This window comes from Platalea leucorodia, assembly GCF_965183815.1.
Source record: "Platalea leucorodia genome assembly, chromosome: 10".
NCBI lineage: Eukaryota > Metazoa > Chordata > Aves > Pelecaniformes > Threskiornithidae > Platalea > Platalea leucorodia.
In genome coordinates, this window is record NC_138832.1 from 1669300 (window position 1) to 1684319 (window position 15020).

The 15020-nt window shown below is 63.7% G+C and overlaps 2 protein-coding genes across 3 annotated transcripts; one reads left to right on the forward strand and one right to left on the reverse strand.

The window, feature by feature from the left end:
* Positions 1-1704: 1704 nt before the first annotated feature.
* LOC309595724 (diacylglycerol O-acyltransferase 2-like) lies at positions 1705-9663 on the forward strand (the record flags this gene model as incomplete). 2 transcript variants are annotated; one of them, XM_082322989.1, is made up of 9 exons in its annotated part: positions 1705-1744; positions 3419-3547; positions 3866-3973; positions 4183-4253; positions 4370-4574; positions 5992-6166; positions 6247-6449; positions 6614-6728; positions 9645-9663. In XM_082322989.1, 9 exons carry the CDS (start codon positions 1705-1707, stop codon positions 9661-9663), a joined length of 1065 nt encoding a protein of 354 aa, XP_082179115.1. The 2 variants fall into 2 exon arrangements, with proteins under 2 accessions (XP_082179115.1, XP_082179114.1); XM_082322988.1 differs by lacking the exon at positions 9645-9663 and having other exon boundaries at positions 6614-6768.
* P2RY4 (pyrimidinergic receptor P2Y4) lies at positions 8735-10902 on the reverse strand (the record flags this gene model as incomplete). Its single annotated transcript, XM_082322990.1, has 2 exons — positions 10865-10902; positions 8735-9875 (listed from the first exon to the last, which is right to left on the reverse strand). The coding sequence occupies exon 2, from the start codon at positions 9857-9859 to the stop codon at positions 8735-8737; it is 1125 nt and encodes a 374-aa protein (XP_082179116.1). The 5' UTR covers positions 9860-9875; positions 10865-10902.
* Between the last annotated feature and the right edge of the window lie 4118 nt (positions 10903-15020).

A 15020-nucleotide genomic window follows, 5' to 3' on the forward strand; every position in this document is an offset into this window, starting at 1 on the left:
CCTTTCCGCAGGCTCATCCCGCTGTTCCTGAGCGGGCGGGCTGAAGTGTTTGGAACTTTTGTGTTGAGTAGATCAGGTATTTCGAGGGCGATGTCTTGAAGTGCCGATACTACACATAGTACGAATGCTTTAATAGAAATGTTTGTCCTTCTGCTCAGCGTACCGCGGGGTCTGCGTGGCTGTAGCGTCCGTAATGCGATGCACAGCATGGGCGCACTCCGGACCCTCTCGTGAAGCCCCACAGGGGCCAACGCTGGGACAAACGGTGCCGTATTCAACAGCGAAGTAGCGCCCTGGTTGTCAGCGTGCTTTGATACCTACTTACAGAATAACCCTGAAGGGGTGAAAACCTTTTCTGGATTCCTCTGAAGCCAGTTTAAATAGCTGCTGGCGCTAATCCTGAACTGGGTGAGAAGAGGGGGCATGACTGGTCTGCCGTGCCTGGCACCGACCCAGCGTGCGGCAGGCGTCTCACTGGGCAAGAAAGTGAGGAATCGCAGCGGGAAGCTCAGCGTGGGCTTCTAAACCTGTTGCAAATGCTGGGGTAAAAACCCAAAGCATCGCTGCTGCTCGCCTCCGTGGCGGGGTGTTACCTAGAGCAGGCCGCAAGGCTTTTACCGTCTTCGATTCGGCGCAGTCGGGTTCATCAGCAGAGTGCTCCTTTACCTCTGGGGACAGTGGGACTCTGAAAGAATTTGGGGTTTTTCCTTCCTATTCGCACGATTCGGGCACACCCGAGGGGCCAGCTGGGCTGCAGGAGAGCTTGGATGTTTTATACGTAGCAATCTCAGCTCCTCTTAACTCATCTCCGCCTGCGAACGCTGTTGTGCTCCTTTTCCGGATACGGGGTCTCTACAGCCTACAACAGCAGATTATGAGGTTTTGTGGGTTCCTGGGTTCCAAGCGTGTTTTTCACTTTAACAACACATGCAATCCTATATGTGTATTTGTCCCTTCCGTACGTCTGACGTTAGCCAGCTCTTCCTAGCCGGTACTTCTGGAGAGGCGGATCCGGAGAAGTAGCTCTAGTGAATGAGTTCCTGGGGATTTTTACTGTTCCTTTGGCTGTTGGCCTGCAGCCCCATCTCAGTGCTGCTTTTGTGCTGCTCTTGTTCCCTTCTCATTTCTTCCCCCAGTCCTCTCCAGGCAGTACCCCAGTGTTCCCGGGCTAGCCGGCAGGGCCAGCTGCCCCCCGGTGCCCCTCGGAGGGCTGCAGGAGGAGGGGATGGTGCTGGGGGCCGGGGCTGAGGGCCAAGGCCCATTTGGCAGGCTGCGTTCCCGTACCGCGGAGCGGGAGCTTCGGGATGACGTTTTCGGGTGGCTCTGGAGGGGAGTCACACTGGCAGAGCATGACAGTGGTTTGTGAAATACCCAAAGCGTGGACGGTACCATTCCCGGGGGACGGCGGTCCCCGCCGAGCCGCCGCCGCTGTCGGCAGCGGTGCCTTTCCCAGGCGCGGCGGCTGCCCTTCTCGACGGCAGCTCCTCGCCGCTCGCCACGACTCCTCATCCTCCCCAGGACCATCAGCTCTTCTCCTTGCTCTGCGAGCCGGGGCCGGAGCGGGTCTGCTCCCCTCCGCGGCGGACGGTTTACCTTGGATCAGCTGGTTAAAGCAGCTGGATACACAATCAATCCCGCTCCGGTATTTCCAAACTCGCCTTCTAACCTGCTGAACCAGGGACTGGCGCAGAACTCCTTGCCACCATGAAAACAATTATTGCAGCCTGTTCCCAAAATCTTAGTGGTAAGATATTTCCAAAGCGTGTTTGAATGGTTTCTGACGCCCCGGCGATGCGAGGAGCTGGTCAGGCAATTAGCGTTCGTTGTCGCTATTGTCTGTTTGCTTTAGACTGCTTAGGGGAAAGGGAGGTGTTCGGAGCTATTTGGGGTTAGCGGCACCGGAGGAAAGCATGCAGTTGCTCAACAGGAATGAAATTTCTGACAATGCATTCAGTAACGTTACTCCCGCAAGATGCTCCAGAGTGCTGCAAATTCCCCTTCGTCTTTCCTTGCTGCCCCGGGCCGCGGAGTCCGAATTTCTGGGTTTGAAGAGCGTTCTGTCGCCATGGATGGGGCCAGCAGCGGAGCCCCCGGGGTTGCTCCATTTTCTGTCTGCGGTCTGGACGTTCATGGAGTGCTTGGGGGGGAGCTAGGAAAAGGAACTAAAAAAAGCAACTGTTTGGTAGGCACAAATTGGCTGGGCAGAGCTCTGCATCTTCCGTGGAAAAAAAAGGGGGCTTGGGAAGGTTGACAAGGGCAGGGCTGCGCGGGCGGCAGGGCTTCTGGGGAGGCCTCGCTGGGCGTGCGGGCACGGGCGATTGCCATCGCTTGAAGCACGGCACGCTCTTTGGGGGAGAGGGAAAACAATTCTTCAATGCTGGTGATGGCTCCAGTCTTTAATTTATTTCAGTTGTCCCATTCATGGTTTGGATTGAGATGGAAAGAGTTGAACCTCCACCAGCCACCCCAGCCAGGGCGCGGTGGTTCGCCTCCCACCTGAGGGTGCCCGGCCCGGGGAGCCATGGGGACAGGTCTGCGCCTGTCTCACCCTGAGCGTCTCTGGCTGGCCGGCATGCTGATTTGGGGTTGTTTTCCCAAGAAAACAAGGCTTTTGTGACACAAGAGGTAGCTCGCTGCGGTCGCAGCGGTGGCCGTGCCGGGTGGTCTCAGCCACGGCGGACCTTTGGCTGGGAGCGGTGCGCTGGCGGGACCGGCGCCTCGGGCTCGTTTCGGGGAGGAGGGATGGGGCCACCCGTGGAGTTTGGATCCTGGCGCCCGGCCCGGGGCGGTTAATGCTTCACCAAGGTCGGCTGGAGGGAAGGGGGTGGCGGGGGGAGTGGAGCGGCTGCGAGCTGCTGGACTGTCCCTCGCGGGAGGCAAGGCTCGGCGGGGACGGCCGTGGGGATGGCCAGCCTCGGCCGCCCTGGCTCGGCCCCTGGCCGCTGTCCTTGGCACTTGCCGGGGGGTGGACGCTGCCCCGTGCCAGCCGAGAAAGCCACGAATTCTGTGTGAGGCTGAACACGCCAAGGAGGGCACGGGACAGGCCCTGGCCCTCGGGGAGCTCAGCACGGTGCTCGGCTCCGCTGGTGCACCCAGGCTCACAGACGCGGTTGGGCTTAGGGGTGCCCAGCCAGCCAGCGGCCCCCTGCTCGGAGCGGGGCTGGCCCCAGAGCAGCCTCGGGTTGCCCAGGGCCACCTCCTGGCATGGTCCAGAGCTCTCTGGGGATGAGCATCCCCCACCCCATCCCGTTCCTCCTCGCCCAACTGCTTCATCCTTCCCATCCTACCTCCCACCTTGCCCCCGTACCCCAACCCCAGCAGCCAGGGGTACCACCGGACCGGGACCCCCGTGGCTAGCTGGGACAGCGTTTGCACAACCCACGCTGTTCTGGGCTGGGTGCCGTGTCCCTCCCCGCAGGCAGCCGCGCCAGCGTCCAGACCGCCCTGCGCACCCTGCTCGCAGCACCCTGGCCCTCGCAGCGGGACGTCCGCTCCTGGCTCCAGCTCCTCTCCGTCCTGCAGTGGGTGCTCAGCTTCCTGCTGCTGGGTGAGTAGGGGGCTGCAGGGGGTCCTGGTGGGGCTGGGGGGGTCCTGGTGGGGCTGCGGGGGTCCTGGTGGGGCTGCAGGGGGTCCTGGCGGGGCTGGGGGGGTCCTGGCGGGGCTGGGGGAAGTCCTGGCCGGGCTGCGGGGGTCCTGGAGGGGCTGCGGGGGTCCTGGTGGGCCTGGGGGGGGTCCTGGCGGGGCTGGGGGGGTCCTGGCAGGGCTGCAGGGGTCCTGGTGGGGCTGGGGGGGGGTCCTGGCTGGGCTGCGGGGGTCCTGGCAGGGCTGCGGGGGGCCCGCTCACCCTCTTCTCTGGCTCCTGCAGGAACCGTCAGCCTGCTGATCCTCATCTACCTGGTGTTCACCAGCTTCTGGCCCATCTCCGCGCTCTACCTGGCCTGGATCATCTTCGACTGGGACACGCCGGAGAAAGGTGGGGATGGGCAGAGCCCCCCTTCCTCCAGCTTTGCAGTGGGATGGCATGCGGGGTCCCCCCTTTCTCTGGCTCCATCCCAGCATGGCAGATGCCATGTCCCACCTGCTCCTTCCCTCCTCTCCCCCATCATCATCGTGGTGGGAAGAGGGATGCGGCAGGTCCGCTGGGGTGGGCGTCATCTCCTGCGGTCCCTCCCCGCTTTGCAGGTGGCAGGAGGCTGCCGTGCTTGCGGCGATGGCCCGTCTGGAGGCACTTTCGGGATTATTTCCCTGTGAAGGTACGGCGTGGGGAGCCGGGGTGCCGGGATGGGATGTTCCTGCAGGCAGTGGTGGTGGTGCCACCCAAAAGGACGTGCCACCATTATGTCCTTGCGCCCCCGTTTTGTCCCCACAGCTGGTGAAGACGCACGACCTGTCCCCCAGCCACAACTACATCATCGGCTCCCACCCCCACGGCATCCTCTGCGTCGGCGCCTTCTGCAACTTCATCACGGGCTCGACGGGCTTCTGGGAGATGTTCCCGGGCATCCGGCCCTTCCTCACCACCCTGGCCGGCAACTTTCGCCTGCCCGTCTTCAGGGAGTACCTGATGAGCGGGGGTGAGCGTCCGCGGGCAGCGGGGCGGGCAGCTGCCTGCCACCCTGCCCTCACGGGCAGCCCTGCAGGCAGGGCCCGTTGTGCTGGCCTGAGCTAGGCGGGTGCCCGGGGCCGCTCCCCCTGCCTGCCCGCTCCTGCCCACCTCTGCCTGCTGCCACCGAGGGTCAGAGCACGGCGGGGGCAATGCCCACGGGCAGGGGGCTCCCGGGGGGCTCCCCGCTCCCATCTGCGGGAAACCCGGGACCTACGGCCTCTGGGCTCGCCAGCAGCAGGCAGGGCAGGGGCGGTGCTCTGCCTGCACCCTGCCTGCAGCTTGCCTGCACCCTGCCTGAACTCCACCCTCACCTCACCTTGCTTGCACCCTGCCAGCACCTTGTCCACACCCTGCCTACACCTTGCCTGCACCCTGCCCGCGCCCTGCCCACAGGGCTGGCAGCCCCGGGGGACCCCACCCCGCCCTGGAGCTCTCCCGCAGCAGGGGGCACCCTTGCACTGTCCCTTGCACTGTCCCTTGCATGGTCCTTGCATGGTCCTTGCACTGTCCCTTGCACCGTCCCCTGCATGGTCCTTGCACTGTCCCTTGCACTGTCCCTTGCATGGTCCTTGCACTGTCCCTTGCACGGTCCCTTGCATGGTCCCTTGCATGGTTCTTGCATGGTCCTTGCACTGTGCCTTGCATTGTCCTTTACATTGTCCTTGCATGGTCCTTGCACTGTCCCTTGCACCGTCCCCTGCATGGTCCTTGCACTGTCCCTTGCACTGTCCCTTGCATAGTCCTTGCATGGTCCTTGCACTGTCCCTTGCACGGTCCCTTGCATGGTTCTTGCATGGTCCTTGCACTGTGCCTTGCATTGTCCTTTACGTTGTCCTTGCATGGTCCTTGCACTGTCCCCTGCATGGTCCTTGCACGGTCCCTTGCACAGTTCCTTGCATGGTCCTTGCACGGTTCTTGCACTGTCCCTTGCATGGTCCTTGCACTGTCCCTTGCACTGTCCCTTGCACGGTCCTTGCACGGTCCTTGCACGGTCCTTGCACGGTTCTTGCACTGTCCCTTGCATGGTCCTTGCACTGTCCCTTGCACCGTCCCCTGCATGGTCCTTGCACAGTCCCTTGCACGGTCCTTGCACGGCCCCTTGCATGGTCCTTGCATGGTTCCTTGCACTGTCCCTTGCCTGCTGCTTTCATGGTCCTTGCACGGTCCTTGCATTGTCCTTTGCATGGTCCTTGCATGGCCCCTTGCATGGCCGCTTGCATGGGCCCTTACATGGTCCTTGCACTGTCGCTTGCATGGTCCCTTGCATGGTCCTCGCACGGTCCCACCAGGCACAGTCCCTTGTGGGGTCCCTCGCGAGGTCCCCGTCCCCTGGGGCGCTGGAGGGGCAGGCAGTCCCACGGCACCGGTGCTCCATTCCGCCGCAGGCCTCTGCCCGGTGACACGCCGCGCCATCGGGTACCTGCTGTCCAAGAATGGCACCGGCAACGCGGTGGCCATTGTCATCGGCGGCGCGGCCGAATCGCTCTCCTGCCGTCCCGGCGTCACCACGCTCATCCTGAAGAACCGCAAGGGCTTCGTCCGCATGGCCCTGCAGCACGGGTGGGTCACGGGCAGCACCGCCACCGCAGGGGTCCGGGAGTCCCGGCACCCTGGCACCACCCACCGTGTCCCCTCCACAGGGCCTACCTCGTCCCCTCCTTCTCCTTCGGGGAGAACGACCTCTTCCGCCAGGTGGTCTTTGAGGAGGGCAGCTGGATGAGGAGCATCCAGCAGCGCTTCCAGAAGATGATGGGCTTCGCTCCCTGCGTCTTCTACGGCCGGGGTCTCACCTCCGTCCGGTCCCGGGGCTTCCTCCCCTACGCCAGACCCATCACCACCGTGGGTGAGCATCACCCGCCGGGGCAGAGGGGACCCCCAGAAGGTGGAGGGGCAGAGGAGGACGACACCCTGCGACGGGTGGCGTTGGAAGGCGACGCTCAGCTCATGTCCCCGATGAGCCGAGCGCATCCCCGTGCCACCAGCCTGACCTTCCTCCCCTCCCGGCAGTGGGAGAGCCGGTGACGGTGCCCAAAATCGAGGACCCGAGCTGCGAGACGGTGGACATGTACCACGAGATGTACATCCGCTCCCTGCTCAAGCTCTTCAACGAGAACAAGACCAAGTACGGGCTGTCGGAGACGGACGAGCTACACATCCTCTGAGTGCGGCCAGCGCCGGCGGCCAGGTCCTGGCTCACAAGGGCGGCTGGCTCTTGCGGGTGGGGATTTCAGCCAGCCCGGCACGGGGAACACACAGGGGACAGTCCCCACTCCGGCCCTCCGCTCCTCCGGCCGAAAAAACTGCATGGGAGGTGGGAGGAGGAGGCGAGGGGAAGGGGAGAGTGGGAAAGGGTCCCCCTTGAAAGGGGTCTGGAGGGGCCGCGGGTGACACGGCTGTCCCCTGAGGACGTGGGGCTGATGGGGGGGGTTGGTGCGAGGCTGGGGGCCGGCGATGGGCATGGTCCCCACAAGACAACCGGGACACCACGAGCTGAGGGAGGGGGTGTCGTGGCAGGAGGGAACGAGACGGGGCCCTTTGGGGTGGCATCCCGAGGGTGAGCGGGGCCAGGCTGGGGAGACATCCCCCCTGGGGCGTGGGGACCCGTGAAGTGGCCTCAGCCGGGACCGTGTGGCCCTGGGCAAGGGGCGGGTGCTGCTCTGGCCCCAGATGAGCCTTCTCCGCCGCCTCTGTACCCAATACAGACTTCCAAGACCCCTGCTGCTGCCTGTGTGTGCTGGGGACAGGATTGATGGCACCGCAGCCGTCCCCCTGCGCTCCCCATGTGGGTGGACCTGCCACCCACCCGTGTCCCCCCCCCGGGAGCCCCATCTCCAGGGGACCCTTGCACCACTCAGGTGCAACTGAGCAGCTCCTGGGTCCACCTGGGCTACGTTGGGTATAATGGGAGGTGAGGGGCAGCAGCTGCTCTTACTGGGTTAACTGGGCTGAGGAGGGAGGTCTCCTCTCTCTGCTTTCGGCTCAGTGGTGAGTGAGGGGCTCCCTGGGCACCGCTGTCTGCTGGGGTGGGGATGCGGGGCTGGGACGTGGCATCTCTGGGGCCCTCTCCCTCCCCGGGTGACCTGGTTAGCTCCCGGCGGGATGTGGCTGTGTGTGGCCAGGGCCGTGGCTGGGGGGTGACACCTTGATGCTGCTATGGGCATCCCTTCCCTGGCATCTGCTGGCAGGACTCATGGGGGGCCATGGGGGGGCCCCTCCTGGGGCTCCCCATGGTGGGGACAGCCCCGTCCGGTCCCTGGCCCGGCTGGCATGGGAGAGTCGGCAGCGCTGATAGCCATCTCTGGTCCGCTCCCCTCTGCGCGAGCCCTTGCTCAAACAAAAGGGCTGGGTAAACATTTGGAAAGCAAACACCCATAAAGGCAGATTCCCAAGGACCCTCCCATCGCTGCGGGTGTCACCGCTCCGGCGCCCTCGCTCCGAACCTGCGCCGTGCTAAGGTGCAGGGTGGCTTTTCTCCGCTCTCAAATGCTTTCTGGGGTGAGGGTGGGGATCTCGTCCCTCTTCCTTCTGCTATGGGAAGAAAGAAGCCTGAGCGTAGAGAAAGGGGAAGGGGCTTTACTGGGGGGTGATGGGCAGCGAGTGCCCTGTGCCGCATCCCTCCCCGCCTCTCCCAAGGCCAGCAGCGTGACAGCGACATCTCCGAGAGCCTCCGCCAGGCAAGCGGGGGGCCCAGCGTCGGCTCCATCCCCGGGTTCAGTCCGGTCCCCGCACGCCGCTGTCTGGGGGGGCTGTGCATGCCCAGGGAGGGACCAGTGTCTCTTCTCTTCAGTGACTTGTCAGCCCCACTGCATCCTCAGGAGCACCCTGGGATGGGACGCCAGCCTGTCTCCCCAAAATGGCTTTCTTAGCATCCTTCCCATTCCCACGGGTGCCCAGCGGCCGTCCTGCCCCGAGCAGCGCCGGCACCCTCCTCCCACGGCATGCCGGGGCAGAGCTGGGACAAGCCCCATGGCCACTGGCCCTCAGCCCTGCGGTCTCAACCCCTGCAGCGGCTGGGCAGGGGCAGGTCAGGTTTGGGGACCTGGGGGTGCCAGGGTGCCCACACAGAGCCCAGGGGGGCTGCAACTCGTGGAGACCAGGGATGAGGTTACTGGAACCCCCTTTGGCCCCTCAGCACCCGCCTCCGCTCTGTGCTGTCCCTGCCTCTTGGGTGTCGCTGTCAGCGTGGCTGCCACCTGCGACGTTGTCCACGGAGGGGGATACCAGGGCCAGGTCGCACATGGGCACGGGCCGGAGGCGCTGGGCTGGCCCCCGGCGCAGCTGCCCCCGGTACTTGTCCCCAACCATGAAGTACAAGATGGGGTCAAGGCAGCTGTTGATGCTGGCCAGGGGCCGCGTGATCTTGTAGGTGAGGTTGATGATGTTGAGGGTCCGGCAGTCAGCTTGGAAGTAGCGGGAGGTGTAGTAGATGGTCCGGGTGATGTGGAAGGGCACGAAGCAGATGGCAAAGACGGTAAGCACGATGATGATCATCTTGATGGAGCGCTTCTTGTAGGAGGGCATTCGGGGGCCGGGGCTGGAGAAGCTGGACTTGCTGAGTCTCTTGGCCATCAGGCAGTAGCACAGGACGATCACCAGGAAGGGGATCCCGAAGAGGAGGGCCATGACGGAGGAGCTGTAGTGCACGTAATCGTCGAAATGCTCGGGCTTGGTGGTGTCGTGGCACAGGGTGCTGTTGCCCTTGGAGCTGGTGGTGACAAAGACAAGGTTGGGGATGAGGCAGATGGTGACGACAAGCCAGGCACCCACACAAATGATGCGGGCGTGCTTGGTCTTCAGCCACTTCAGGGAGCGGATGGGGTGGCAGATGCCCACGTAGCGGTGGACGCTGATACACGTCAGGAAGAGGATGCTGCTGTAGAGGTTAGCGTAGAAGAGGAAGCGCACGATCTTGCAGAGCCATTTCCCGAAGGGCCAGTTGTTGCGGTCGGCGTAATAGTAGACCAGGGTGGGAAGGGAGAGAACGTAGAGCGTGTCGGAGACGGCCAGGTTGAACATGTAGGTGGTGGTGGCATTCCAGGGCCTCATCCTGGAGATGAAGATCCACAAAGCCCAGGAGTTGAGGGGCAGCCCCACCACGAAGACGATGCTGTAGGAGACGGGCAGCAGGATGAACTTGAACTCCTCGTTGAAGACACACTTTGCCTCCTCCACTGCGGTGGTGTTTCCTCCTGGCCAGGGAGCCGGTGTCGGTGTCCACAGGGCAACTGGGAACGTCCTCACTGAAGTGGCCATGTTCTCCGGGCCAGATCTAGGGGAGCAGTTAATAAAAGCGCATTAGTCGTTGATCCCGACCATTTGTCAGGCACAAAGCGTGGAAGGGAGCCAAAGATGCCAGATTTTCCCCCCCTCCAGGAGCTCCGGCCACTTTGATGGTTCTCTGGTTTTTCTCAGCTCGCGCGTTCGGGCCTCGCGGGGAGCCGAGGGAGGCTTGACAAATCCTCCCCTTCGCAGCCCCCGCAATGACACCCGTTAATCATCCCTTTGAGCAGCGCGCAGTGACACCAGCGCCGTGTGGAGCCGGGAAGCGTGCCTGAGACAGAGGACCGCGCCGGCCCCGCCGGCCAGCAGCCCCACGGCGCGCCAAACAATGAGACCTTTATGAGCAACAGCAGCCCCCGGCCGGTGCCAGCGCAGCCTCTTGGAAGCTGGCTCAGCCTAATTGGCACCATCCTGACAATGCTGCTCGTCCCAGAGGGCTCCTTGACAGAAGAAAGGCGGGAGGAGAAGAAAGGCTTGTCTGGGGGAATATTACGGCCCGGAGAAATCCTCGGGGGGCTGGTAAAGGAGCCTTTGGGAGAGAGCGTCCCTGGACGGCGAGGGGCCTCCAGCTGCTGGGTATTCTCCGTAGGAGAGGGATGATCTAAGCCCTGCGGAGAGGAGCTGCGCCGGAGCCAAGTCCCAGCCCAAGACAGCGCAAGTTCGCGAGGCAGGCAGGACGCTTCCCCGCGCACGTTGTTAGGATCGAAGGCTGGGATCCGCGTCCTCCTGGCAAATCGTTCCCCGGGGCTGAGGTGCAAGGGCGAGCTGTCAAAGGGTTGCATTCACCTCTCGGGATCTCTAAAGTTCAGAGCCCTCTCCTCCAGGGGGAAGAGGGAGCTTCTGCCACCATCGTGGTGTCCAGCAAAGGACTGGTGAAGGGTGCCCGTGTCTTGGCCCCTCCACGCCCGCCACCATCCCTGGGAAGCGATTTTGGAACAGCCGCTTCTGCTGGTGAGGATGGATGCTCGGATGAGCAACCTGGGAGCAGGAGCATCTGCCGTGCTGTGGGCAGAGGTGAGGGTGTAGGCAAAATCGGATCTGATGGAGGCAGCTCTGGCGTGTCTCCAGTTTCTGTTGGTCCCAAGCTCACCCAGGAGGTGATGGGCACCAGGGTGGAGGAGGACTCTCAGGGAGATGTGTGTTAGTGGGATGCTGGTGGTGGTGGTACGAGGCAGAAGGCTGAGTCCTCTCAGGCTCCTTCATCCCTTGGCTCCCTCATCATCCCCCTCCTGTTTGCCCCTTGCCTTCGCCACTGAGACATGCAGTCTGATGGCTTCTCATGACAAGCGCCGTTGGCAGGAATATCCTGCAGGGTGTATCTATGGGGTCAGCTGAGCTGCGATCCGTCTTCTTCCTGGAGAGACATCCCTGGGTTTACAGAGGTGATCATAAATGAATCAGCAGGCAGATGGGCAAGCGGGTGGCCGCGGGACCGGCCCCTCCGTGCCGCACGCACCTCCGCGCTGTCTGTTTGAGTTGTGGGCTGAGCTGCAGCTTTGGGCTCCCATCGTACACCCCGCAGCTTCCCTCCCGCCGCGGCTGGCGCAGGCAGCTGCCTGGCTTTATTACAGGGATGAGTTCAGAGAGCAACAGGCAGGTCCTAATCAAACATTAACAGTGGGAAGAACTTGGTCTGTTTTCCCAGAACCAGGAGGGAAAAACAGCTGGTAGGAACCCCCGAGCTTCTGAGCACTGGTGCCAGTGGTAGTCCCATGGGGGTGGCTCAGCCAAAGGAAACATTGTGCTGGTCCTGCTGGTCCTAGTCCTGTGGCTGTGTCTCCCCAAGCCACGACACTGCCGAGGACATGAGGCACCAGGAGATTTCTTTTCCTCTTCTAACCTCTGAGTGTCAGCAAGCATGAAGCCTTGAGCCTGCAGGGTTCAGTGACCAAAGCCAATGCCCATGACACAGGCCAACAAACAACTAAGGTATGAAGAAGCCAATAAATAAAAAATAATAATCTGGTGTAAGAAACACATAAGGGAAAAGAGCCCAAGTAGCCACACGGTGCTGGGCTGCTTGGGGGAGAGCGCAGGTATGTGGCTTCTGCCAGCTGATAAAGCTCGAGCACAGTCAGCACTCAGCAGCGTGATTTAAGCAAGCTTCCTTTGGGGATAACCACTGAAAAATAAAAATGCAAAAGAAGATATTTGACAAGCTTTATCTCAACAGGTTTCCTGCTTCCTCATCTTAGTCACGATCAAAATCAGTGGTTTGAATTACTGATTCACATCAGTTCACCCTGAGGACACGTCACCGCCCGGCCTGTCCCTACTCCTCGCTGACGTTCCCAGCAAGGCTCTCCCTGGCCACGGCCTCTCCAGCGTGAGCTTTTCAAGGAGGGACTGACCGCAGCCGCGGTGAGGTCTGAGCTGAGCGTTCGGGCTCGCTGCCGGAGCGGGAGGTGGGAGGCACTGCAGGGAAAGGACATGGAGCTGGGGAGGTGATGCCCGCTCCTGCCCTGCCTGTTTTGGATGCACGAAGGCTGCAATGCTGGCGAATCCCTTGCCCGTGGCATGCACATCTCCCTGGGACGGTGCTTGCGGGCTGGCCCCCGCACGTGCGCTGGGAAGCAGTGAGGGGTCCTGCAAAACACCGGCACAGCCATCCGCCAGTGGAAAGGGGCAGGGGCTGGCCACGGGGCCATGCGTCGGGGGACACGTGCTGCCCTTGGCCCTTTGCCGCAGGAACGGGAGCCCTGCCCTGGCTCCTGGCCCCGCGGCCATGCCCAGTCTGAACCCGTCCTTCGGCCCCGCAGGCAGCACTGGCCCCGGTGGGAGCCAGCGGCCACCCCCAGGCTGGGGTGCTCCCAGCCTGGGGTGCCCCAGCAGCTGGCCGAGGATCTACACGGGCAGGGGAAATGCCGAAGGCAGACTCTGTCCCGGAGCCAAAGTCCTGCCCGCTGGCAGGACGGGATGGGGAGTTGGGGATTGTGGTGTAGCGGGCAGGAGCTTCAGAGGGGCTGGGAGAGTGGATTTCGGAGGGGAGCAAGCGACTGCCGAGGGACGCGGGGCTGGGTGAGCCTGGGACCGGCTGCCGCTGGAGCACAGGAAAAACAGGGCTTTTCTTCTGACTTAAGCGCTCAGAAATTGCTAAACAAGGGGAAATTATGCAAAACATCCTGCAGAAGGACCCTTGTCCCTAATCGCCACGTGGTTTGTGCAGCCAAAGCCCCAGCACAAGGTGAGCATGACCTAATTTCTTTTCAACCCTTCGGCTGCAAGAGCAGCCAAAGCATGATCTGCCTGTGCTGCCCCGGCACCGCTGCCTCCTCCCCGGGGACACCAGCAGGGCCAGGCGCTTCCCTCGCTGCCCACCACGTCCGGGGTGACCCCAGTTCTCAGTGGGGTGGGAGGTGAGGGTTTGCTTTTGCCCTTGGGTGGGCTGTCCCTCTCCCTCCGCCTCCCCGGGGAAGGGCAGGAGCCCGAAGCTGCAGCAGCCCAAGGGGCAGCTTCACCCTGCGAGGAGGCAGTGATTTGAGGGATGGAGAGGAAGATGAAGGAGAGGAGGTGGCTGCACCAGGAAGGATGAAGGCCCTTAGTGATGGAGGAAGGCAATGACACATTAGGGAGGAGGATGCATGGGGGGATTTGGGGATGGTGGAGGGATGGGGAGAACTGGCTGACCCTTGCCCCCCACCCATCCGGCCCCTGGGATCCCCCCTCTGTCCCTCGTGGGGCCAAAGCTGCTCCCCACAGGGCCCCCCAAAGCCCGGCTGCGTTCGCATGGCCATGTCACGGCCATGGTGGGGCTGTGCTGGCTGCTGCCCTCCACCAGGCGTGGGCTGCCCCCGCTCACCTGCGGTCCTGGGCTGGGGCAGCTCTCAGGAGGGGGGCACCCCCAGGGAGCGGCCGTCCCCCGTGGGGCCAGGGGCCATGCTGGCGGGGCCGCGGGCTGCCCTTCGTCGCGCTGTGTCGTCTGTGCCCGCTCCTGCGCTCACACCGCTGGGAGCAAAGTGCCCGGGAGAGGCAGGGCTGGAGGCGGGCAGAGGCGTGGGCAGGAGCCCGCAGCGTCCCTGCCCGTGTCCCTGCCTGCGTCCCTGCCCGCATCCCTGCCCGCGTCCCTGCCCGCCCCAGGGGCTGCCCACAGGGCTCAGCCCCACTGCACTCCCGTCCTGTCCATTGCCCTCGCAGGCTTTGGGCCATCTGCAGCCCCCGCAGCAGCCCCCCAGATGTGGGACACGTGGGCCTCCCCCATGGGCTCGCAGCCCTTTCCCCGTGGGGGCCAAGGACCCTTGGCCATGGGGACCACGGCCCCTCACTCATGGGGACCACGGCTCCTCAACCACGGGGGCCATAGCCCCTCGTCCGTGGGGACCGCAGCCCCCGTCCATGGGGACCGCGGTCCCTCGCCCGCCCCCGGGCAGCCTCCCTGCCCCACGGGGGCCACGCGTGTCCCGGCGGTGCCCGCACCCCGGGGTGCTGCCCTGCTGGCACCCCAGCCCTGCAGGGCAATCCCAGGGACAAAGGTGGCCACTGCCACCTTGAGGCCAGCCTGGGCATAGTGTCCCCAAAAACAGGGCCACCTCAGGTGCCGCAGCAGCCAGGGCCCTGCTGGGTCGGGGTGTCCTCGTGTTTTGGGGGGAGCAAGTGCCCCCGCTGCCTGCAGAGCTGTGCCCGGTCAGGGGGATTTAACTCCTTTGCGAGCGTGCAGGTGGGCGAAGGGTGGGTGCTGTGCAAACATGTCGGCATTGCAATGAATGGGGCACGCCGGGGGCGAATGAGCGCACCCCGAGATGCGGGGGACCGCAGCCGAGAGTGGGCTGGCTCGGGGGAGCAGAGGTGCGAGGGGCAGCCCGGGGATGCTCGGCCACAGAGGGAGAGCGCGGGGTCTCCGGTGTGCAGGGCTGAGCAGGCAGAGCCGGCGCATTCGGAGGGGAACCCTGCCACCCGCCCTGCGTGGGAGCCCCGCGGGACACCAGGTAAGGGCAGCCTCAAGGGCTGGGGTTTGCAGGGTCCCTGATTAAACAGGGGAGGTGGGGGGGAATGCTCCTGGAGCAGCCGGGGCGCTGGCAGCCAGTGCTCTCCCCACCGCCTTGCCTGGCTCCGCTTGGCTTGGCAGCTCTGCTCGGCTTGGCACGCTCGCTCCTTGCTCCGGCGCAGAACCAGGCATGGCACACACACACCCCAGCGT